We start from the raw sequence: 23,828 nt of genomic DNA, 5'->3' as shown, positions 1-23,828 counted from the left end.
TGGGAAAGTAAAAGCCATACGGCCTTTTAAGACTCTGCTGATGTCTGCTGAGGGAGGGGTGTTTTTTTGAATCCCAGGAGCCCTTTTGCTGCTCTCCGCCCACCTCTGTGTCAGCAAAAGGTGCCAGGAATATGCAATGGATAATTTTCATGTTCATCTCTCTGGCATGCTGCATCTGATGCCAGATGCCAGCTCTGTATAGGGATTATCGGACATTTTACGCAGGGACATTGATCAGCTGCTTTTATCTCTGGCACGCTCATCTTGGCTTTCAGTGATTTGCTGTGAGATGACATTGACTGAATAAGGACTGGTGCATCTTTGAGGGAGGGAGGGTAAACAGATCTGCCCCACTGCGGCTCTTGTTCCCTCCGAGTTATCTTTAGCAGCTAGATTTAATCTTGGAGGTTTGGGATTGGACGCAGTGCTGGCATGAGCCTTGTGCCCATCCCTGGCACTTATAGAATGCTGCTGTGTCAGAATGGCAACCTAAACTTGCCAGGCCTAATACTGCACATGCTGCTTCCACTAGTTTAAGCTCATTTACTGAAACTAGGAGTGTGATTTGAACTTGCCTGACTGCTTGGTAAAAACCCCAGGTGAAGAGCAGATCAGATATGGAACTGACTGCAAGAACAAGGTCCTGGCTTTGCTGTAAACACTAGAATGAGCATGGCCACGTCTGTGGTTTTTTCCCTTCCTGCGGTTCCAAGAGGGGGCAGGATGGGAAATTTTTCTCTTGGTAACTGGTCTGCCCTGAACTCATCATAGGTGTCAAATTAATTTGGTATTAGCCACCAGATGGCAACCATATTTTTGGTTAATATTAAGGTAAATGGTAAAGGCTGAGCTCCTTGGCCTGCTGACAAAGTTATTGTATTTATCGGTGCAACTTGGAGCCAAGTGTGGCCTGCCAGGCCCTTCCCTTCCTTCTTATGTCAGTGCCTGAAGGTTCTTTTCATAGGGAGACTTTTCCACAAATTCCTCTCAACTGGAGATCCAGTTCACTTCCTTGCTTATTCCCTGCTGGTGACTGGGAATGTGTGAGCCACGACAGTCGTAATCAAGAATTTAGCCGTGTATTGCAGGTGATTTGCACGGTCTGAAATTGGCTGTGTGTCTCTTTACATTGAAAAAGCACACCTTATTTCCATCAAAGGAGAAAAGGAAAAGAAACTCAAAGCACTTGCTTATTAAGTTAACACAAATTCTAGGCCCTTCTGCTATTATTATACTAATGCAAACAAAATATTCTCAAAAAAGAAAAAAATAGCATTGCTTGCTTCATCATCTGACTTGCTCCTTCATATGCCTACAGCTTCATCTGTAACAATTCCTCTGTAGTCAAGTGTCAGGTATTTTACCCTTGTCTCTCAGGGACAGGTTCGCCAAGTCAAACATACAAATGTTAACTTTCAGCTTGTGAGGAAACATACAGCTGAATAAGAAGTAACAAGGAGGGCACCAAAGGTTACCGCACTGTGCTGGTATTAGTCTCGTGGTATCTAGCCTGTGGTACTGTGTTTAGCAGGAAGGTTAAACCGTGACATACATACTGTGATACTGTGTGTTTGAATGTGAGGATCAGGTGTTTATATAATTAAAACTAAAAAAAAAAAAAAAAAAAACAAGCACAAGTGTACAGAGGTAGATCTGGGTACACAGCAGCGCTTAAAAATGTATGAGGGATGCCGACTGGGATCGAACTTCCTTTTTCGAGGCTTAAAAAATCTGACAGTGTTCCTGTTGCATATCTTTTTTTCAATTTGAATCTAGGATAAAAATTCTTCCCTTCAGAGTGATATCTTCCTCCCAACTTGAACCCTGAGGCTTTGACTTCAGCAGTTTCCTTCATAGTGAATTTAAGCCCTGTGTTAAGCAAAGAATGGTGTCTTTTTGTTCAACGCAGATTTCACACTGGAACACTGTATACATCCTTTTTTCCCCTTCTGAGATGGCTATTATGTAAAATATGTAAGATATTCCTTCAGAAGTACTGTTTGTTTTGAGCCTTTCAGCAAAGCTATTGGCTATTTTTTGAAGACATTTTCTCAATTCCACAGGAAATACAGGGCAGAAGGGTTGACTATGCTGTTTGCAAATGGGCTGGCATCCTTTAATCTCTATTCAAAGATAGCTTCAAGTAGAATATTTGGCAATAATTTGCCCATTGTCCAGTGAAATGTATCAAGTAAATTGATGCCTTTGTCCACAGGAGCCCACCTACCAGAAAGGACCAGTGCAGCAGTTTTGAACTCATCTGTTACCCTTTGCAGCTCACAATTAGGAGATTTAGGTTGGGAGTCATGCTTTGTTCGTCCGGTAGTTAGCTGAAGGGTTTTCAGGCTGAGATGTTGAGCTCTGAACGTGTCATAATTCTAAACTTCCCAAGATGGAGTAAACTTGTAATGGCTCCAATATCGTGGTGTCTTGGAGAGCGCCTAGTGTTTGCAAGGTCTTTTAAACTTTGCCACTAAGGATCTGAAGTTTTTTTCCTTTATGTCTATAATCCATCATCTCGGTTTAAGTTTGTTTCTTCTACGTGATCAATTTTTATCTTATACTTTCAAGATTTTTGGGGATCTCCCCAGTTTCAACAGTTCCCATTTTTATTTATTTATTTTTCTTTTTTTTTCTTGAAGAATTTACCTGTTTCTGGATGTGTCAGTCTGCATGTGCACAAACATTTCTGCTTTGAACAAATTAAAACAGCATCTTAGTGACTTGATGCAATCCTGGTGCAAGGGTGGCTTCTCTGTGAGGTTCCCAGAGGGGGGTTGAGCTTGGGGAGCAAATGGATTGAGGTTTTGTTGCTTGGCTGGCAGTGAGCATCCTTGTTAAAGGATCATGATCTTTGCTTTCCTCCAGCACGTTAGGCAGAGATTCTGGGTGGAAAGGTGGTATTGGCTGTGTAGGCACTGACTGACAAAGAGCATACAGATTAATAGACACATCTGTGGAGGTGACTTGCAAAGTTGACATTGAAAAGAGAGGTTTTTTTCTTGGGAGATTTTTTTCTGTATGTGTGTATGGAGAGGAGTAGAAGGGGATGAACGAACTCGTTCTTAATGTGCCAAAGTTCTGAGTGAGAGTGGGCTTACATATATTAACACATGGTATGGGGAGTTTTACTTTGAACTAGGCCTGGTTGGAGGGGTCTTTGAGCAGCCTGGACTAGTAGATGTCCCTGTCCATAGCAGGGGGTTGGAACTAGATGACCTTTAAGGTCCCTTCCAATCCAAACCATCTGTGTTTCTGTGATTTTTCCTTTTCTAGACTTTAAATGTGGGAAGTTCCTATCCAATAGGAGCGGTGGTCTTCTGTTCTTGTTTTCATTACAAAGCTGGGCAAAATGAGAAGTCTGTGTTCTGTGACAGGTATAGGCTGTCAAATTTTTTTCATGTTTTTTACTCTGAAGTACCAACAAACCAAGGCACCCCCTTTTCTCTCTCTCTGTCCCCAACCAAAGGGGAATGCCAGGGAGCCAGGACCTGGAAAATTTTAGCTTGGACATCGAAATTCCCTTACATTAGGGAGTATTATTTAGGTTGTAGATTCTGCCACTGACCTCCCGTGTTGTCATGAAATATCACCTCTGCTTTGTTTCTTGGCTTAACTTGGTTTATCCCACCAATGTTTACCCACATCTATGTTTGCAAAGTTTCCCTGATTAAAGCTATCAGAGCAAAGTTCTGCTCCCTTCTGGCTGCACATTCCAAGGAGGCTGGGCTGTACCCTTGGTCTCAAAGGACTAGAATGGCCATAGTTACTGGTAGCCAGGCTTTCTGATGCTTATTTCCTGTCCCCTACAGGGCAAAACCCCCATAAACCCCGAGACTTATATGCAAGTAAACCAAAGGCTTTGCTAAAGAATTTGCAGCCCAGCAAGGAGAAATAACCAAAGACACTGCCCCTGGAAAGGAAGGTGGAGGACTGATTTTGGCAGGCCATTGAAGCCTGATCTCCTAATGCTTTTTCCAGTTAATTTGTCTCATGTAACAATTGTAGTAGCACAGACTGTCTGCTGTCCAGAAGGGATCTTTTCCTTTCCCAGAACCTTTGTTTCGTTCCCCTTGTAATCCCTTGCTGGACATGAGCATGTTGTGATTTGGGTGGAGTAGGGTTTGCAGAAGGCATGGTTTGCATTTTGTGTTTGCCCTGATAAGACCTTTCCCCTCCACCCCACCCCTCCCTTCCAGACTCCAATAGGTAGGAACACCTAGAATGAAATCCCAGCCCTGTTGAAGCAGGTGGGAGTATATAACAATGAGCAGAACCCACGAACCTTAAACCAAATTTAAATACAGTGTCTTCAGGATTCAGCTGTCAGAGGCTGCCTGATCTGTAGAACTTCTGCAGATGGGGAGGTAGGCTTTACATAAAAAAAATGCTAGGTGGAGAAAGTTCTTTTATTGAGAAGTATCACATCAGCCTACCTCAGAGAAGTTCCTTTTTGGTTTTCCTACTGTCTCTTTAAAGTTTCAATGGATTTTGCTTGGCTTTGCATAGGGTAGGATAAATTGGTGGCAATCTGCCTTGTGCCAGTGAAATACAAATAGCCTGAAGAGCTACAGAAGTTAGTTGTTCTCTTGCTGATCTGTCATGAAACTTTCTTTTTTCTTTTTTTATTTGGTTTTTACTGGAGGACTCCGTAGGTGAAAAGGGCTTTTTACCTTATATCTGTTAGCTTGCTTTCTTAGGAATGCATGGCTTAGGTGACAGGTAGAGTCTCAAAGGTACTTTCTGTCCAAAGGCTGCTGGAAAACAGGCACTGGATAGAAGAGAGAGATCTGAATTAATGCCCCTGATGTACAGATGATACCGGTATGAGCTCAGACTGTATTACTGGGTAACAGATAATCTGCGTGGGGAAGGGAGGAGGTGAAATAGGAAACTGGGCTCCACATGTTTCCTTGCCCATGGATGGTTTGATAGGCAGGGTGCTTGCAGTGCCCTACTGAAGGAGCCCCTGTGTCTGGGTGTTGACAACAGTTTTCTTTTGAGAAGCAAGATCTCTTGGATGGATGAATTTTCTGGTTGGAAAAGGCTCAGCCCTATTCCTGGTCACTTTATCTTCCCTCTAAGATCTAGTCTTACAGCCGGCCCTTTACAGTGCACTTCTTGTGAAGAGAAGGTTCATAAAGTAGGATCTGGAAGATTTCAGTTAAGACTTCTGGTGATGCTCTAGGCAAGATAGAATTAGTGTTACAGAAGTCAGCATTCCTCAACAGATGTCAGAGCTGTCTTTTCCCCTCATCATGCATGCTGATTGTTAAGCAAGATTTTGTGTTTCCAGACACGAATGTTTCTTTGCAACATTGCAAATGCTTTTGGCACATGACTAGCAAACAACATGGCTAGCCAAGCCGTTGAGGAAAGCTGTGTGCAGCCTGAGGTGTTCAACATCTAGCTGGCCTGGAGTCTTTGGCAATAATGCAAGTTTTCCTTTGTTCCTGGCTCTTTGGTCAGAGAGGTAATACCCTGTTGCTTGGAACCAAATGTGTCATAAAGCTCTGGTTCTAAAAACTTCTGGAGTGAGAACAGGCAGCTTAGGTTGACAGATATTAGAGCAGCTGTTTGGTTTTTTTTTTTGCATTGCTGTGATGGTGACCAGACACCTGAGCTACCCAGTGTGCGAGTTCTGTAGCTTTGCAAGGATCGTCTTACGGTCCTGGCTGTCTACCTGTACACGCAGAGATTGGACCGTCTTCCCTGAAGTGCTGTACTGGCAACTTGACGTTGTCATGAAGATAAACTCAATTTGCCCAAGCAGTACAGACCTGTGGCCCCATTTTTTTCAGCTGGCCTTGCTCAGGTTCCTAAGTGGGCTGGCTAATTCATGGTGTGTGGACCAGCTGCTTCTTTTATGGGATAAGACTCTGTTAATGTTGATCAGAAGGCTGTGCGTTCTCCAATCCAAAGCAGTGAAATGGGAACAAATATTAAAATAAAAAGAAAGCTTCCTTAAGAGAGCTGCTGGCAGGTGAAATAGTGCATCAAGGTCTATTTCGACATCAGCTTGTGTTTTAGCGGTCTCTTGAAGGACTGTATATTTGCTTTTCTCCAGCAGCTGCAATACTGAATGTGTGAGTGCCAGCAAACAGTTGCCGAGTTTCTTCATTAATTTTCCCCTGCTGCCTTTTCGTAAGTTTCTCGTTGGTTATGTAAAGAGTTTGCATTCAGCAAGGGTTTTGGATGCTGGTTACATTTTAAGGAATACATGGAAGCCAGAGCTTGGCATTACACAACCTAAATCACTATGACGGAGCTTTATGAATTGAGGAACAGGTACTGTGTTTGCAAGTACACATATATAACAGTTTTATTTCCCCCCCCTATTACTTAGGCTGTGCTGGAATAAACTTAGCTCAGACCTGTGGCTGACAGGGTGAAGTTTTTTAACATCTCCATTTCTAGAGAGGTGCAGTTAGGAGAGCCATAGCAGCCAGACAGTGTCTCCTTTCTTCTTGTCTCTTTTGTTAGAAGAAAGGAGAAGTCTGGGTGGCAGTTTGTTCTTAATATAGGCTGGCAGGCAGGGTGCCAAGTGCAGACTTTACCATAAAGAAGGAAAGCAGCAATTGAAACAACTATCTGTGAAAACCAAGGGCCACATTTAGTCTTTTGATGATACACAGATATCAAAGCCTGAGTACTGCCTTCTCTGTGAAGATTGACATGCGAATTCAGAAAGCTGGTAACCTGTTCCAAAATGATTTTTTTTTTTTGTAGTTCTTCATTATCATGTTTGGTTTGTTTACTTTAAGTGGCTTTCGAATGTTTTGTTAAACTGGCCACACAGTTTTCTCAGTTCTTTCCCAAGTTACCTTTTCAGGAGGGAGATTAAAGATCATAGCTGAAGTAGAAACATTTTTCACTGGATAATTGCTAACACTCTGCTTTGAAACTGCATTAGACAGAACCGCAATGCTTGTTTGCCAGCAGGGACAGAAAGGGAACTTCAGTGGTACAGGAACTATTGTGTTTGAAAACACAGCTAAAAGTGTTTACAATATTTTTTTTTCCTTTATGATGCTTGCATAGAGGCTTGATAGCACGTGTTATCAGGCCAGAAACAATGCCTGGTTTGACCAACTAAGAGCTGAGTTTGAAGGTATTTGCAGAGTGAATTAGCAGTTCTGTCCCATTGGAGTTATTTGGAGTGGTGCCAGTGACAGATATGAACATACACCAAATAAGGTATAAAGACTGACATTTGAAGAAAATTGAAGATCTCTGCATCCTTTTTCTTAGCAGGAGTGCTAAGAAAGAGTGTAGCTACCCTCATAGGTAATGTTACCTGGTCCTGTAAGTTATAGCAAGTCTTTTAATCCTACCAGCTCTGGGAGTCTGGGTGTGCAAGCGGCAGCCTTATTTCCATTCCTGCTTCCTCAGCCATTTGTGGGGGGTTGGCCAAATAATATATTAAAAAAATGCAGGGAAGTTTTCCTGCAATTTAAATGTTCAGCTCATTCATTTTGAATTTCCAAGCAGTCAAGTGGTGTCTTGGGGAAATACTTTTTTCCCTCTCTGTGGGTACAACATGACCCCTCTGGTCTAAATCTTGATTCTGACACAAGAGGCAAAAAAAGGGATTAACTTATTGTGGCAGGGGGCAGCACATTTCAAAGGTTAGTTTGAAAATATACTTGGGAAAAAAATCTGGTGGGAAGGGTGGCAGGCTCTATGGGAGAAACAGTGCTCAGGAAGAGTTTAAATGTGTTCAGATAGAGAAATATACTTGGGTTCTGCATTGAAACACTCCTTAAGGTATAGGTTCATCAGCTGAGGAGTGAAATGGTAGTTCTTCTGTGTATTTGACTGACTTCTACAATAGGAGAATACTAGGGTTTTTTTCTTCTTTCCTGTCTGTTCAGACTGAACAGCCCTTGTGAAAGGCCAAGCCAAACTGTTAATAAACTTGAGCCATTGAAAGGTACCCATTCTGATAATGTTTCCCTTGACATGCATACAGACAGTATGATTATTTGTTAGTATCTGCAGTCTGATTGTATTATATATTACCAAGAAAGGTCATTCCCTATCCTGAAACAATTCCAATGTAAATATTGGGCAGTCTCAGTTAACTAAAATACTTCTGGTTTGTTTTGGTAAAATTCTGTATTCCAGAAGATTTAAAAGGTTTTTCAGATATTTCAGCAGAGGTTTGGTAAGGATGGTTTTGTACACAAGGGTGCAGGGCTGGTTTTGAACAGCAAAATTTTAATGAAAATAACCTGGAGACATTTGAATAAGTTGTATGTGCAGAGCTGGGAGAGTTTGGAGGCTGACTGTGGTGGTGGTGAGGTCAGGGAAAGTCAGAGGGATGATGTGAACAGTTGACTGTAGAGCTCTGTAGTGGTAAGCTACATCCAATTGCTTGTGGTCTGGGACTTCTCTGAATGGATATCAGTCAGTTGCTAGACTAGAACTTTCTGCCAAGCTGGAGGCTTTTGCTCTCCTTATTCCCTGACCCTTGGTGAACATAAATAATTCCGTGAGGAAGTGTGTGTTATCAGGGCTGGATGCCATTACCATGTGGTTGTGGGTATAGTAGGTGAAAAGAGCTGTGTTGTCATGCTGGATGAAATGAATGACTTTGAGCTGGGTCTTTTTTGCTTTTTAAGCTGTCAGTCCCAAGGCTCCAATTGAGGCCTTAATTTTTGAGAAGGCTCTTTGGGAAGTACACTGTGGTGCTTTTCCTCTCCAAAGACAACGTGGCCCAGATTCCCATCAAGTGCTCTGGCAAAGAAGTCGCTGGGCTCATTTACAGCATGAGAACTTGGCCTATGAAGCCCAGTTCTCAAATTTGACATTACTCATCCTTCAGCTCTTCTGAAGTAGAAGCAGTGGAAAGGAAGAATTGCTGTTCAAAAGCTGCTTGGGAAGAACCAAAAGGAGCTGATCGTCTGTGTTGCTTTAAATGTTCCCACTTCAATAAGACAAGTGGCACTGTGTAACCCAACCTGGCCATGGAAGGCACCGTTCTCAAATCTTTCCCCCATGTTTGGTCCCTTGTAGCTATCAGCCTCTGGCTCAGGGACTCCCAACAGCTCATCCAAATGTCCCTGTTTTTTCCCTTTGTATTATGAGTTCCAGATCTGTCCTACATTTGAGAAACTCCCATCCTTGTTCAGCAAGGTGGTTGTGAACCTCTACAGGAGCTTTCCTAGCTTCTTAAGGGCTCTGCATCCAGCCTGTCCCTTCTGGAGTCTCTCTTTCACGTCGTTCTGTCTTACAAGAACTCCTCTGCCCCTCTCCCTCCTAGCACACACCTGCTCCTTTATCTCTTTCTCCAGCTCAGGCATGGCCCCAGATGCCATTTACGTTTTGTCCTGATTGGGTTGCTTCATTTTGCACTAGGGGTTGCATAAAAATAAACATACTTCTTGCAAATGCATCAGCCTTTAAAATGAGTGTTGCAGGGGAGGAGGTGGCAGAGGACTTGAGAAGGGGATTTGTGTAAACAACACTATTTGTACTATCTATTCCTCTTACTAGTGTTACTCTTGGCTATAGATAGGGTTTAATTAATCTATGTTAAATGCCTACCCAAGTAATAGACATTGATGTTGCTGAAGTCCTATTGCCTGGAATGTCACATTGATGCCAGCTGAATGAAGCGATGCCATTTGGCCTTATTAACTACAGATCTATGATGCAGCTTACTATCCAGCTCCACATTTGTGCCCGCTTTCTCTGGTCTCTGTTTCAGTCTCTGGAAATTTACCTGCTTTCTTGGAGCTTGACGTTTTCTGCTTCTTTGTTTTCAGGGTATTGATAGATATGTATTCTCTCCAGTCTCTGATTTGCTGAAAACCAGGAAATCTGGAGAGCTCAGTGTTTTTAGCTGCCTGCTTTGAATAAGAGCAAATCAAAGCAGTAAAAAAATAAAAATGCCCAAGAAGTGATGAATTAGGCATACAAGTGCATATGGCCAGGATTGCTTGGTTGCACAAGCTCGCGTTACAAGTGTGCATTCCGTGGTCTGTCTCTTGGACAGTTATGTGGTCGAGTTGGTAGATGTGCAGCTTGTGCGCCCCAGACTTGACAAACCAAGGCTGAATGGTGGAGATGACCTTAATACAGCCCATGTGTCTTCAGGTGAAGCTGTGAGTTTTCAGCACCTCTGGTATCTGGCCACCTGCTTAAGGTGTCAAGGTTGAATCATTGAAAGGCTGAAAACTCCATCATAAGCTCTTAAGATTCTTAATCTCCCACACTTCTTGAGGTAGGTGCCTGCTTCTGGCTTTGGGTGTATTCTGGTGGAAGAAGTCACCACTTCCAAATGGTTATCCTGCTGCTCTGTTTCCTGCTCTGTGCACGTGCGACTCAAACGCTTTGTGCAAGTCTCCATCCACTCACCTGTAGATAAAATCTTGTCTTTGTCACACCAGCAGTTTGAACTGACCCAGTTACTCCCACTGGAGCAGCAGTTTCACATCACACTTAAACCACATCTACCACAGAGATGTGTCATTTCCAGCTGCTTATTTTCTCTTCCTTTCTTTGACTTGATGCAAGCATGGCTGAGTCAGCAGGACCATGGGGCAGTGGGGTGATGCCTGATCTGGGCCATTGGAGTCTTCTTCTCTGGATATATTCAAAGCTTACCTGGACACATTCCTGTGTAACCTGCTTTAGGTGGCCCTGCAATGGTGGGGGATTTGGACTAGATGATCTCCAGAGTTCCCTTCCAATCCTAAGGATTCTGTGATTGGCCTCTTTCCTAGCTCAGTTTGACTAGACAGTAGCTAGTACCTGACTTCTTAATTTTACATTCAATTTCCCTTCTATTCTGACTCTCTGAAACCTCTGACTGAAGGATATGAAATAGAAAAATAGGAAAGAAATGAAAGTGAAGTCTGAATAACATTTGCTGTGGTTTATTTTTATTCTCAGAAGCTTGGGTGGTGAAAAATGCAGGACATTTCTATGTTCATCTTAAAGATAAATAAGGGGCTGAAGAGTAAAGGGTAGGAGAAGGAGATACCTGTGCTTTCTTTTTGACTGTTAAAATGTTTGAAACAAAGGAAAAGATCAATAAATAAAACTCAATATGTTTTCCTAGTAATCTTTCATAAGGCAAGGCAAGCTCATGCATTTATAGAAGAGGGGAAAAAAACACAGTGAGTTAGACCTGGGGGGAAGATCATAGAATCATAGAATAGTTACGGTTGGAAAGCACCTTAAGAGCATCAAGTTCCAACCCCCCTGCCATGGGCAGTGAGACCTCGCTCTAAACCATATCACCCAAGGCCTCGTCCAACCTGGCCTTGAACACTGCCAGGGATGGAGCATTCACAACCTCCTTGGGCAACCTATTCCAGTGCCTCACCACCCTAACAGGAAAGAATTTCCTCCTTATATCCAATCTAAACTTCCCCTGTTTAAGTTTTAACCCATTACCCCTCATCCTATCACTACAGTCCCTAATGAAGAGTCCATCCCCAGCATCCCTATAGGCCCCCTTCAGATACTGGAAGGCTGCTATGAGGTCTCCACGCAGCCTTCTCTTCTCCAGGCTAAGATGATTTTGTGGGTCAGTGGGTGGATGTGACACAGATATATTTAAGGAAGAAAAAAAGCAAGAAATAATTATTGGCTCCATTTCTTGTACCCAGTTAGTTATAGCTGAGAACCAGCCCTTGAATTTATGCTAAGGTACAAGGTTAGTACATGGGCTGTACCTATTGTGCAAGGCAGGCATAATGTGAAATTACCTAAAGAAATGAGAAAGATATAAAAGTAACATAACAAGACTAAAGCAGCTAATGTAGCTGGTTTCGCAGGTGCATGGATGGTTGAGGGATAGACAGGCATTGATGCATGCAAGGGTGTGAGCATAGCAAGATGTGCCTGCAGAGACCAAGCTATGACATCAGGTCAGTGAGAAAGGAAATCGCTTTTCCATACTGTCACAGCACTACTCCTGCAATACTGTGACTTAATTTAGACTTGCATAATACTAGGAGCTAAACCGTGGGTGAAGGGAGAGGGAAAAACAACCTAAAATGTTGAAAACAGATAAGGGGCAAAAAACTTAATATAAAAAAATCCTGGAATGTCAGGATTTGGGTCACTGCTGTATGCACTCCAGGGACTCTAGCCAGTTCACCAGCTTAAGACTTGTTCCTCTTCTAAGAGCCTCCTATAGGAGAGGAAGTGGTTGGTTTGAGTGCCTGGTTCTATTTGTAAGAGAACCTTTCCACTTGACTGATTTGCCATGTGCAAAGGTAGTGAGAGATAATGCTTGCACAACATCCGGAGAACTGAGGATTTATCTGTGTGTTTTTGTAAACATACTGCAGAAGTGCCTTGAGGAAAACAGCTCTTGCATCATGGAGATGTACTGTGTGTTTTCCTAAACTTCCAGTACGGCTGTTTACTTGTGGAAAAGTCCAGCAGTACTTCTAAAGGCTGATATTAGAAATAAAGAAGGTGCATTGATTTTTCTCTTGTAGCAGTGACTACAGATTTTTAAGCTGCATCTTCTACTCAGATTTCAGTTTAGATCAAACAACTAATACTAACCTGTTAACAGCTGGCATTTTGTTGCTGTGGTGTTGGGCCAGCCTCACACCTGTACTGGCCTTTTTGTTGTGAGAGCAGTGTCAGAGAGGTTCATGCTACATCTTGGTCACTTGTGAAAATCACTTCAATTTTTATCTGTATTTATGTAACCATGTATGATATAATAGGCATCACAGAAACATGGTGGGATGGCTCCTATGACTGCAGTGTTGGAATGGAAGGTTACAGGCTCTTTAGAAAAGACAGGCCCAGCAGGCGGGCAGGAGGAGTTGCCCTTTATGTTAGGGGTAGGCTGGAGAGTATGGAACTCTCTCTGGGGACAGGTGAGCAGTTAACAGAGAGCTTGTGGGTCAGGGTTAAAGGGAAAACAGCGATGGGAGACATTACTGTGGGGAAATGTGACTCTTCAAGGCAGCCTTGGTTGCAGTGATCACGAGATGGTTGAATTTGAGATCCTTAGGACAGTGAGAAGAGCGTGCAGCAAGCTCACTGCCCTGGACTTCAAGAGAGCAGACTTTGGCCTTTTCAGGAACCTGCTTGGTAAGGTTCCATGGGATATAGCCCTAGAGGGCAGGGGGGCTCAAGACTCTTGGTTGGTCTTCAAAGATCACCTGCTACAAGCTCAGGAGTGTTGCATCCCAACTAGAAGGAAGTGCAGCAGGAGGGCCAGGAGACCTCCTTGTATGGATAAGGAGCTGCTGAGGAAAATTCAAATGAAAAAAGAGTTTTATAAAAGGTGGAAGCAAGGACAGGCGGCCTGGGAAGAATAGAGGGATGTTGTCTGTGAAGCTAGGGACCACGTTAGGAAAGCTAAGGTCCAGTTAGAATTGAACCTGCCTAGGGATGTGAAAGATAACGGGAAAGGATTCTATAGATACATAGCGAATAAAAAACAGACTAGGGACAACATAGGCCGCCTCTGGAAGCTCTCGGGTGAACTAGCTACGCAGGATTTGGAGAAGGCTGAGGTTCTGAATGACTTCTTTGCCTTGGTCTTCCCTGGCAAAGGCTCTGACCGCACCACCCAAGTCTTGGAAGGCAGATGCAGGGACTGTGAGAATGAAGACCTTGGGCCCACTGTAGGAGAGGAACTGGTTCGAGACCATCTTAAAAAAAATCTGAACGTGCACAAGTCCATGGGTCCGGATGAAATCCATCCACGGGTCCTGAAGGAGCTGGCGAATGAAGTTGCTAAGCCGCTGGCCATCATATTTGAAAACTCATGGCAGTCAGGTGAAGTTCCCGACAACTGGAAAAAGGGAAATATAACCCCCATTTTCAAGAAGGGGAAAATGGATGACCCAGGGAATTACAGACCAGTCAGTCTCACCTCTGTGCTGGGCAAAATCTTGGAGCAGATTCTCCTGGAAGGCATGCTAAGGCACAGGAAAAACAACAAGGTGCTTGGTGACAGCCAGCATGGCTTCACTAAGGGGAAATCCTGCCTGACCAATTTGGTGGCCTTCTATGATGGGGCTACAGAACTGATGGACAGGGGTAAAGCAGTTGATGTCATCTACCTGGATTTGTGTAAAGTGTTCGACACTGTCCCACACGACATCCTTGTCTCTAAATTGGAGAGACATCAATTTGATGAATGGACCACTCGGTGGATAAAGAACTGGCTGGATGGCCGCACACAAAGAGTTGTGGTCAATGGCTCAATGTCCAGCTGGAGACCAGTAACTAGTGGTGTCCCTCAGGGATCGGTGTTGGGACCGGTCTTGTTCAACATCTTTGTCGGTGACATGGACAGTGGGATTGAGTGCTCTGTCAGCAAGTTTGCCGATGACACCAAGCTGTGTGGTTCGGTTGATACACTGGAGGGAAGGAATGCCATCCAGAGGGACCTTGACACGCTTGTGAGGTGGGCTGATGCCAACCTCATGAAGTTCAGCCATGCCAAGTGCAAGGTCCTACACCTGGGTTGGAGCAATCCCAGACACAGCCACAGGCTGGGCAGAGAAGAGATTCAGAGCAGCCCTGTGGAGGAGGACTTGGGGGTGTTGGTCAATGAGAAAATGAACATGAGCCGGCAGTGTGTGCTTGCAGCCCAGAAAGCCAACCGTATCCTGGGCTGCATCAAAAGGAGTGTGACCAGCAGCTCTGAGCAGGTGATCCTGTCCCTCTACTCTGCTCTCTTGAGACCTCACCTGGAGTATTGTGTGCAGTTCTGGTGTCCTCAACATAAAAAGGACATGGAACTGTTGGAACAAGTCCAGAGGAGGGCCACAAGGATGATCAGGGGACTGGAGCACCTCCCATATGAAGATAGACTGAGGAAGTCGGGGCTGTTGAGCCTGGAGAAGAGAAGGCTGTGTGGAGACCTCATAGCAGCCTTCCAGTATCTGAAGGGGGGCTATAGGGATGCTGGGGAGGGGCTCTTCATTAGGGACTGTAGTGGTAGGACAAGGGGTAATGGGTTAAAACTTAAACAGGGGAAGTTTAGATTGGGTATAAGGAGGAAATTCTTTCCTGTTAGGGTGGTGAGGCACTGGAATAGGTTGCCCAAGGAGGTTGTGAATGCTCCATCCCTGTCAGTGTTCAAGGCCAGGTTGGACGAGGCCTTCGGTGATATGGTCTAGCGTGAGGTGTCCTTGCGCATGGCAGGGGGGTTGGAACTTGATGATCTTAAGTTCCTTTCCAACCCTAGCTATTCTATGATTCTATGAACCACATCCTTAATGTTAGTGCCATGAGGTAGCACATCATGCTCTCCCATCATCTGCATTTCATGGAGTTTTTGTTTTTCACATAAATGGCTCTAAAAGCCAGTTGCTACTGTCAAATGAAAACACTTCGTATTTGCTCTTGACTACCAGACTCGTGATAGAATTCACAGTAAATCTTGGAGCTTGAGCTGGCAGGCACAGCAAGGCAAAAGGCTGGCAATCTGCCCCTCTACCAGTCCGTTCGCACGCATGGTAAGCTGACTGTGGCTTAGTGCACGTAAAGGGAAATGAGGAGTGAGACTACAGATGCACAGATTAATGAAATCTAACTGGTTCTTTTTCTAGGACAGACGGAAAGCAAATTGATATTGCATTTTCTTGCCACCTTAATGTCATGGTATTCGATAGGTACTAACAGCAGCTTTCATTTCTACTGGTTCACGTCACCAGTGTGCTTTCTCCTGCAATGAGTGCCAAAGCCTCTTTTCTAATTTCTGCTTAAGGGTATGCGCTACCAGAGAGTGGTTTATGTTCAGAAAAGCTGTCTATTGTAATGGTAGAATCTGAGTGGCTTCTCCTTTGGTATCCCAATGCATTGACTTTGACAACTGCAGTATGATATGGATGCCAATGACCTGAGCAACTTATCAGTGAAGAAGGAGAAAATTATGCTGCTAGCATTTTCCAAGGTGATCTTCTTCTATGCCAGGATAAATGATTCATCCAAGGTCACTCTTAAATTGGGTGAGAAGATGCCCAGTGTGGCTGGGGGAGGGAGCACTTTGATTCAGGACTGCGGTTGCTATGAGGCCAGGTATTGCTGGGCATGCCAGGAAGCTCTTTCAGTAACAGTGCCCTTTCTGCAGTGCTCATGCCCTGTTCTGGGGAGCTGACTCCATAAATGGACTATTTGGAGGCTCTGGAGTGTAATATTCCCAATTACATTACCTGCAGGGTCACTGTGTCCTCTATTGCAGCTTGCAGCCAGAATAGCTTTGCCCTGTCATAGTTGTATGCTTAAGAGCATTACTTTGAATATCCAGGAGGGCAGATTAATGGGAGTTGATGGATAGCTGGAGGAAGGGAGAGGTGCTCAGGAGGTGAACTGGAGTTGGCAGACTTGTTACGCAGAACAGTGCAGTCTGCTTGTAAAACAGGTAAGCCAAAGAAACAGGTTTGGAATAACTGTCCTGCCTTGAAGAGCTTGAGGAGGCAAATAGCAAGGTGCTTGCATGGGAAGTTTGGTTACTAAAATTGTCACTAGTGAGTTGTGGTGGTGTTTTAGGTACTCAGTAAAGTCTTACAGAATTAAATGTGGAAAAAATAAAAGGTCCTTCTGTCCCTCTGGATCTTGGCAGCTAAATTGGAATTGCTCTAAAACCTTTGTGCTTTCTAGGTCTATCCCTCTCCTGTGGTGTAAGAGGAGCAGAGTTCTACCCAGTGGGACACTGATCACAAATAGGAAGCAGTTATATGTTGCACAGCAGTCTGATCTGTGTACCAAGTGTGAATGGACAGCTTGGTGAAGAGTTGTGTATCTTTCTGTGGTGAACAGAAGAGGCTGTGTAGTGGAAGGGAATGAAGGGATGATCTGGCTATTAGAAACCTTTTGATGTTCAGTGGCTGAAGGCAGCAGTGTGTTGGGAGCTGTCTGGTGGGGAAGGGAATGGAAATGTTCTCCTGGTCGCAGGAGAAGGTCTGATTGTGTAGAAGGAACAAATTTGGTTTAAGGAGCTGAAGAGGAGCAAGGGCTGGAGTGGGGCCTCCAGAGGAGGAAATGAAACTTGCTGCTGGGGAAGTGACACTAGTGCCAGTTCTTCACTAAAGAATGGTACTTAAGAATAAGGAAGAAAGTAGTTGCCAAAGAAATCCTTAGGGAGCGATGGTCTGCCTTGTCTTTCTGGAGCATGTGTTTTTTATGGACCAAGTCCTGCCCTTAGCAGGCTCTTATCACTACTGTGGACCTTGGCAGGGCTGCATGTGCAGTGCTAACCATGTCTGTTCTTAAAGCCCAGGAGACACAGATATAGGTGCCCCCTGCTGCAGTAAAGTAACAGTAACACAAGTTGGTTTCCTGGGTGAGTTAAGGTTTCACCATAGTGAATGGAGCTGTGAATGAAAACTAGCATGGGATAGTGGAGTGGAAAGCTTGCAAATAAAGCCCTTCTTGAGAGTGGGCAGTACCTGCCTGCCAGCCTCTGGTGACAGGCAGTGGGAGGCAGAGGGACAGCTGGTGATCCTGTTGAGGGAGGCACTCTGCAACACATTCTTCGAGCCTGGAATGGCATGGGTCTGAAGCCAGTCATGCTGTAGATGTGAAAGGGTGTTAAAAGCATCAATGGGTATTTTTAGTCAGAATAAATAGGAGCAAGGGTTGAAGGTGCCAGAAAAATATTAGTTATTCTTGTTTTTCAGACTCATGATGCTGAGGAACCAGGTGTCCTCTGCAAGGGATGACTAATTCCTTGTTTCACGGACTGCAGAACAGAAAACAAAGCCCTTATTTATTTATTTATTTATTCTTCTTCTGAGCCCTCCCTCACCCCACCAGAGAAAACAAATACTTGTTTTTTGGGGGTGAATTTGTCATGCTTGGAGTCTGCTGCCTTTGGCTTCCTTTTCTGTTTGCCCCTTGAGCTCTTAGCGGGTCTGTGGCACTAAGACATGACTCTTCTCATGTAAATCTCAGCTCCCTTGCGCGTTGTAAAATCTCAGACTTGACTAATGTGTCTTTCTCTTATAAAAAAAAAAAAAGAAAAAAAAGTTGGGGTGTGTGTGGGGAAGCCCTCTTCAGGCTGAATGCGTTGTTCAGTTGCTCTGGTTTGTTATTGTAGGGTTGCTTATCAGAGCTGGACTGAGTATTTATCTAAGCCCTTCCTGTTCCCATCCTGTCCCCCCAGATAAGATAATTTCTGTGGTGAAGCAGCCAAGGAGGATAGGGGGAGGGAAAACCTGGGGTCTTAACGTTGTGTAGGCTTGCATGGCATGTTTAAGTGCTCACCCATAGAGAGTCTCTGCATGATAAAGATTAAAAATTGGAAGTGTGTTTTTGGCAAGAGAACAAATTCTTCCTTCCTTTTTCCCCCTGACATCACCTTCCTTAATTTTTTGACTGTAGTATCCTGACAATATTTTTAATCATAAGATATTGTCCCCAGTGGTAAAGATGACTCTTCTACTAACCCCATGCATATATACCAACCTGGACAGTTTTTTAGTGTAGTATCTTGAAGCGGTCACCGGGATATGCAGGGATGTTAAAAAAGCAGCTGGAAACTTGAGAAAGATGTATGAAAACAGAATCTGTTTTTGTGGTGACAGACAGAGAAATGAAAATTCATGTGTAATGCTTTCTGGTGCTTTTTCTGTCTGGCTCAAATGCTTTCTTACTGAAATCTGTTGATCTGCTTTCTGTTTGTTGCTGTCAGTCTCTAGGTTTTCTTCTAGCTGTCAAGAAAAAAAGGTGTAAGTCAGGATATCTTCTGCTGAAGTGAGTTGTGGCTGCTTTGGGGAGTCTTGCAAGGAGGGAGAAGAGGAGGAAGATATGATGTGAGGTCAGTCAGTTCCACTGTCCTTGCACTTTGTCCATGAGGCATGCTGGGCCAATGCAATTAATTTCTTTGGGCTTCAGGGCTAGTTTTAGCTAGTAACACACAGATGACAAAACAAGAGAGAAGCTTGGTGGAACTGTTGTATATTTACCTGTGTTAGTATACCTTAGGAGAAATATCTGTGCATCCTGGATGCTTCAGTCCTGTCTAAAGCAGTAAATCTCTCTCTGAGAATTACCACATGGGAATGTTGTTTTTGACCTTTAGACTGGCTTTTGCTGGGTAGTTGGTGTCCTTGCTTTTTAGAAGGAAAAGACCCTGTGTGGCTGAGACTCAGCCTATGCAAAACTGATTCACGGCTGCAAAAGAAAACAGTTTTTCATCCTGCCTTTACTGTCACCCAATTGAAACCTGGAAGGCTGAAAGAGAGCCAGAAGCGCAATCATAGAATCATAGAATAGTTAGGGTTGGAAAGGAACTTAAGATCATCAAGTTCCAACCACTCTGCCATGGGCAGGGACACCTCACAGTAAACCATGTCACTCAAGGCCTCATCCAACCTGGTCTTGAGCACTGCCAGGGATGGAGCATTCACAGCCTCCCTGGGCAACCTATTCCAGTGCCTCACCACCCTAACAGGAAAGAATTTCCTCCTTATATCCCATCTAAACTTCCCCTGTTTAAGTTTTAACCTGTTACTCCTTGTGCTATCACTATAGTCCTTAATGAAGAGCCCTTCCCCAGCATCCCTATAGCCCCCCTTCAGATACTGGAAGGCTGCTATGAGGTCTCCACGCAGCCTTCTCTTCTCCAGGCTGAACAGCCCCAACTTCCTCAGCCTATCTTCATATGGGAGGTGCTCCAGTCCCCTGATCATCCTCATGGCCCTCCTCTGGACTTGTTCCAACAGTTCCATGTCCTTTTTATGTTGAGGACACCAGAACTGCACACAATACTCCAGGTGAGGTCTCATGAGAGCAGAGTAAAGATCACCTGCTTGGAGCTGCTGGTCACACTGCTTTTGATGCAGCCCAGGATATGGTTGGCTTTCTGGGCTGCAAGTGCACACTGCCGGCTCATGTTCATTTTCTCATCAACCAGCACCCCCAAGTCCTTCTCCGCAGGGCTGTTCTGAATCTCTTCTCTGCCCAGCCTGTAGCTGTGCCTGGGATTGCTCCAACCCAGGTGTAGGACCTTGCACTTGTCATGGTTAAACTTAATGAGGTTGGCATTAGCCCACCTCACAAGCGTGTCAAGGTCCCTCTGGATGGCATTCCTTCCCTCCAGTTTATCAACCGAACCACACAGCTTGGTGTCATCGGCTGACTTGCTCTTTGTCTCCTCCAGCAATACTTGGGCTTGCCTATGTGTCAGAAATCTTACCTTGCATGTGTGTACTGATAACACAATAGTTTCTGCAGTGGTAAAGAGCAATATTCAGGAGCTGTGAAATCATGTAGTTGATTTTATCATGCCTTCTTAGGGCCTATGTGAGAATACTAGCCCCACTACAGTAGAAATGAAAGGTAATGATATAGAAAGGCATAATGATTTGTACAAAACCAAACAGGGCTTCTGTGAGAAAGACAGGTTTTCAGTGCAGCTTTCCCTGGTTTTGAAGGGAACTGCAACAGTTTTTCTATCCCTTCTGTAATAAAGGTTGATATTTTGTATTAGCATGTAATTTAGGGCTGCTTCATACCACTACTGCAGACTCCTTGTGTAGCTATAGGCAAGTTACTTGTTCTCTAAAGATCTCATTCTGACATCTGCAAATGAGAAAGAGGAAGCGATTCTGTGTTGGGGTGAAAAAAATCTTTGAATACACGCATACGTGCAACAAGCCATAATGCATGCCCAGGTCTCCTCCTGGCAGTCCTGTTATAATAAGACTGCCCTGTTCTCTGTAGCAGAAATTTATTAGACTTGTGTTGTCTGTGGTGGTGACGATTGGCAGAGACAGACTGCCTGCTTTCAGCAAGTGTCTTTGGCTTATTTATGTCCCTGCTCTGGAGTCTGAGATGAGGTAGTGTTTTGTTTTGTGCTTGCAGGGCACTAAGGCAATGCCAGTGCTTTTGTGTGGTGCACTTGTTCCTCTTGATAGAGAAGAAGGTTCTGTGTTTCTTTCAGAAGATGTCCTAGCATTTCATGCACTCTGGCTGGTGCGTGTGGAAAATAACTATTGCTAGATTATTTGTGCTTTACGAGATATTGGTGATCAGCTCTGATTCTCCATGTTTCTCTTTCATCTGCTTATCGAAGGACCTAATTTCTTGACAGCACCAACTGCACATTATTGAAGTTCCTCCTTCAATCACATTTTCCTTTCAATCCCAATACTGTAATCTCCAGCCATTGCCGTAGGTGGCAGGAAGCCAAGAACTTAATGGCCTGGATACCCTCATCAGGCAGATACTGAGAAGGGCTTCCCCCAGTGAGATCCAGGGGAAGCCCTAGAAACCTGGTCATGTAACTGTGCTCTCAGCTCTGTTTTGTTGTAGGAGAAGGTGTCCCTGCTTTGACTCTATTTTTCTTCTCCTGGAAAAACTTGAGCTGTCACATGAAACAACTCACTCTTCAGATTTCCTGTCCTCTAATTCTAGATAGTCCAAAACACAGGCAACTTTTCCTCTTCCAAGCTAAGGGTTCTTTATCAGAATCTGTGTTGTTCCACAGCAAGCTCTTCAGTTCTTCTAGATCCTACTTGCTGTAGTTTTTCTTTCCCTTCCCATCATCTTTAACCTTTGCCCATGGCAGCTGTGCAATCAGACCAGAATCCAAATGAATTTCCCTCTTTGATCCTAGCCTGCATTTAATAATAGGGCAGTGGTTGTTACTGAGGAAATAATGTATCAAGGTGTACTGTCTCTTCTCTCATCTATTTAGGTGTTTGTATGTACAGATATCTTATTGTCTGGCTCTGGAGTGGTTGTGTGAAATTAGGGACCTTGGATACTCAGGAGTACATTTCCTGCTCAGTGAAACCTGTTACTCTTAGTACTATACCTAAATGAAAGGCATGTGGCATATATGTCAGCGAGTTCATGATACCTATGAAATCTCAGAATCAAGAGTTTTGCTTTCCCGTAAGTTTTCCTGGGAGCATTTGATGCATTCTTCTACACGATCCAACCAGGTTTGGCTGCTCCAGGGGTGGATGCTATTTATGTGGAGTGGCTAGATGTAAGCTGGGCACCCAGAAGTGGTTCTGAGTTTTGACATTACAGATTTATCTCTGTAATTTTGGGTCGTATTGTATGTTGCTTTGAACAGGAGAGTCACACTTTTTTTTTAACAATCAAATCTCAGTGGAACTTTGAAGCATTATAGAAAGTGTGCAGAACCTGTGGTTTGGAAATGACTCCTGGTGAGTGAAGCCAAAGGTTTTAGTAAACAAATTAGTTCCTAAAATGCTTTGAATTTGAATGAGTTTGTGTGAAATGTGGCTGGCTTATCTGTACCTCCCTTGTATAATGAAGAGTTTAAAAAAAAAATTGAAATGCCAAGACTGGAATCTACCAGTTTATCTTGAAATAGAAAAAGGCTTGGCTGTGATTCTCCCTCTTTAGAAGTGGAAGCAAATTTTTAGTTCTGTTGAAATACAAGTTTGGCAAGTCTAAACCTTGGTGTTTTCCAGGGACTTGATAGATAGAGGCAGAACACATTCTGTTCGAACCTGCCCAGCCACTGAATCTAGTCCTTTGGCTAAAGATCCACCCTCATGGTAGGTCCTGTGACTTAGTGAAAACAATGGTCCAGTATTTTGTAAGAGGGCATAAGGAGGTACTTCTGCTGAGAAAATCAGTTCCACCCCTTGTGAGCCAGGCTGGGACATTAGAAGCCATTGGTTACTTTTAACCTGATCTGTATTGTTATTTTTAATTGAGGTTAATTTCTCGATCTTGATCAGCATATGGCCTCTCAAGTTCTTAGGTTAGTTAGCACTAGGGCAGACAGTGATGTAGAGGCAGCAGAGAGAGTGGGAAATGAGACTTTTTCAGTCACCTTGATGAGAAAGCTTTTAGGTATTCATGGAACTGTGGCCTCTCCAAAGACTGCTCTGTACTTTGAGGAATTCACCAGTCCAGGGCAAATTTTCTTTTCATCCCCAAGCAGGATAGTTCTGTTCTGGAAATGAAGGTGGAGGAAACGCTCTATCCATTTGTGCTGGAGAATGTACTTTGAAGGAAGGTCCTGTTGTTTTGCAAGAGATGAATTAAAACAGAACTTTCCCCCTGGAAACTCTGACCATCAGATCTCTCACTGGGAAGTGATTAGGTGGCAGTACTTTAAATGCTTTGCATATGTAAGCTGTCTACAGAAGATTGCTTTTATATCCTCTAGCTAGTGCCTGATGTATTTTAGGATGGTACCCTTCTTAAGGACCCACATCCATTTGACATGGAACTCCCCTCAGTGCAAGCCAGAGGTGCACAGAAGGTAGGAGCAGCCCAGCCTATTCTTTCCTGCCCCATCTTGTTTCCTAGCACTGCTGGAATAGATCACTGTTCATTCTGTTGCAGCCGTGCTGAAAGCCACCTGGGGACAAAGGCTCCTTTTGTTGGGAGCTGCAGCCAGGCACATGGACGTGCTGCTGAGCACTTGCCTCCTGCTGAGGTATCACAGTGATTTTGCTGCTTCCTGGAGCGTGTCCTCCTCAGCTTAGTGCTGCTGCACTGACCAGGGAGCATTTCCCATTGTCATATTCTGGGAAAGGGAGAAGAAAGAAAGCGTAAATAAAGTGATAGTTGAGGTTTGCACAAGAGGAAGCTAAATATTAGATGAACATGACCCTTTATAACCAGGTGCAGATAACAAATCAATAGGAACAACTAGACCTTGTTCCCTGTTCTCTCTATCTTCACTCTTAAAAATACTTGATGCATCCAAATCTCAGTTGTGTGGTTTGTGGTTTTCTTTGTTTACTTTTTCTTCTCATTGTCCCATTGTTCAGGCAGTACCAGCATTTAATACTTTTGAAGGTCTGCAAGCTGCACATCACTAATACTTAAGTGCAGTGGTTACTGGGAAGAGGATTTGGAAGAGCAGACCAGGATGGGGACACCCACCTGCT

At 44.0% G+C, this 23,828-nt stretch overlaps 1 protein-coding gene across 16 annotated transcripts in view; it reads left to right on the top strand.

Annotated features, from left to right (window-relative positions):
* The window catches only part of BIN1 (bridging integrator 1), a 98,474-nt gene that overhangs the window by 653 nt on the left and 73,993 nt on the right, over window positions 1-23,828 (top strand). Inside the window, exon 1 of one of the 16 annotated variants that reach the window (XM_061370159.1) lies at window positions 16,855-16,899. The exons of the other annotated variants lie outside the window; for them this stretch is intronic. Within the exon in view, the coding sequence (XP_061226143.1) occupies window positions 16,870-16,899 (30 nt within the window). The 5' untranslated portion in view covers window positions 16,855-16,869. Of the gene's footprint in view, window positions 1-16,854; window positions 16,900-23,828 lie in introns of those variants that run through there. 16 annotated transcript variants of the gene reach the window in all.

Source organism: Neopsephotus bourkii, unplaced genomic scaffold (genome assembly GCF_033783945.1).
Source record: "Neopsephotus bourkii isolate Nb327-2 ecotype Australia unplaced genomic scaffold, CSIRO-AGI_Nbou_v1 NB_1526, whole genome shotgun sequence".
NCBI classification, from domain to species: domain Eukaryota; kingdom Metazoa; phylum Chordata; class Aves; order Psittaciformes; family Psittacidae; genus Neopsephotus; species Neopsephotus bourkii.
Note: the sequence above shows the minus strand (reverse complement) of the source record. Positions and strands in the feature narration are given on the sequence as shown.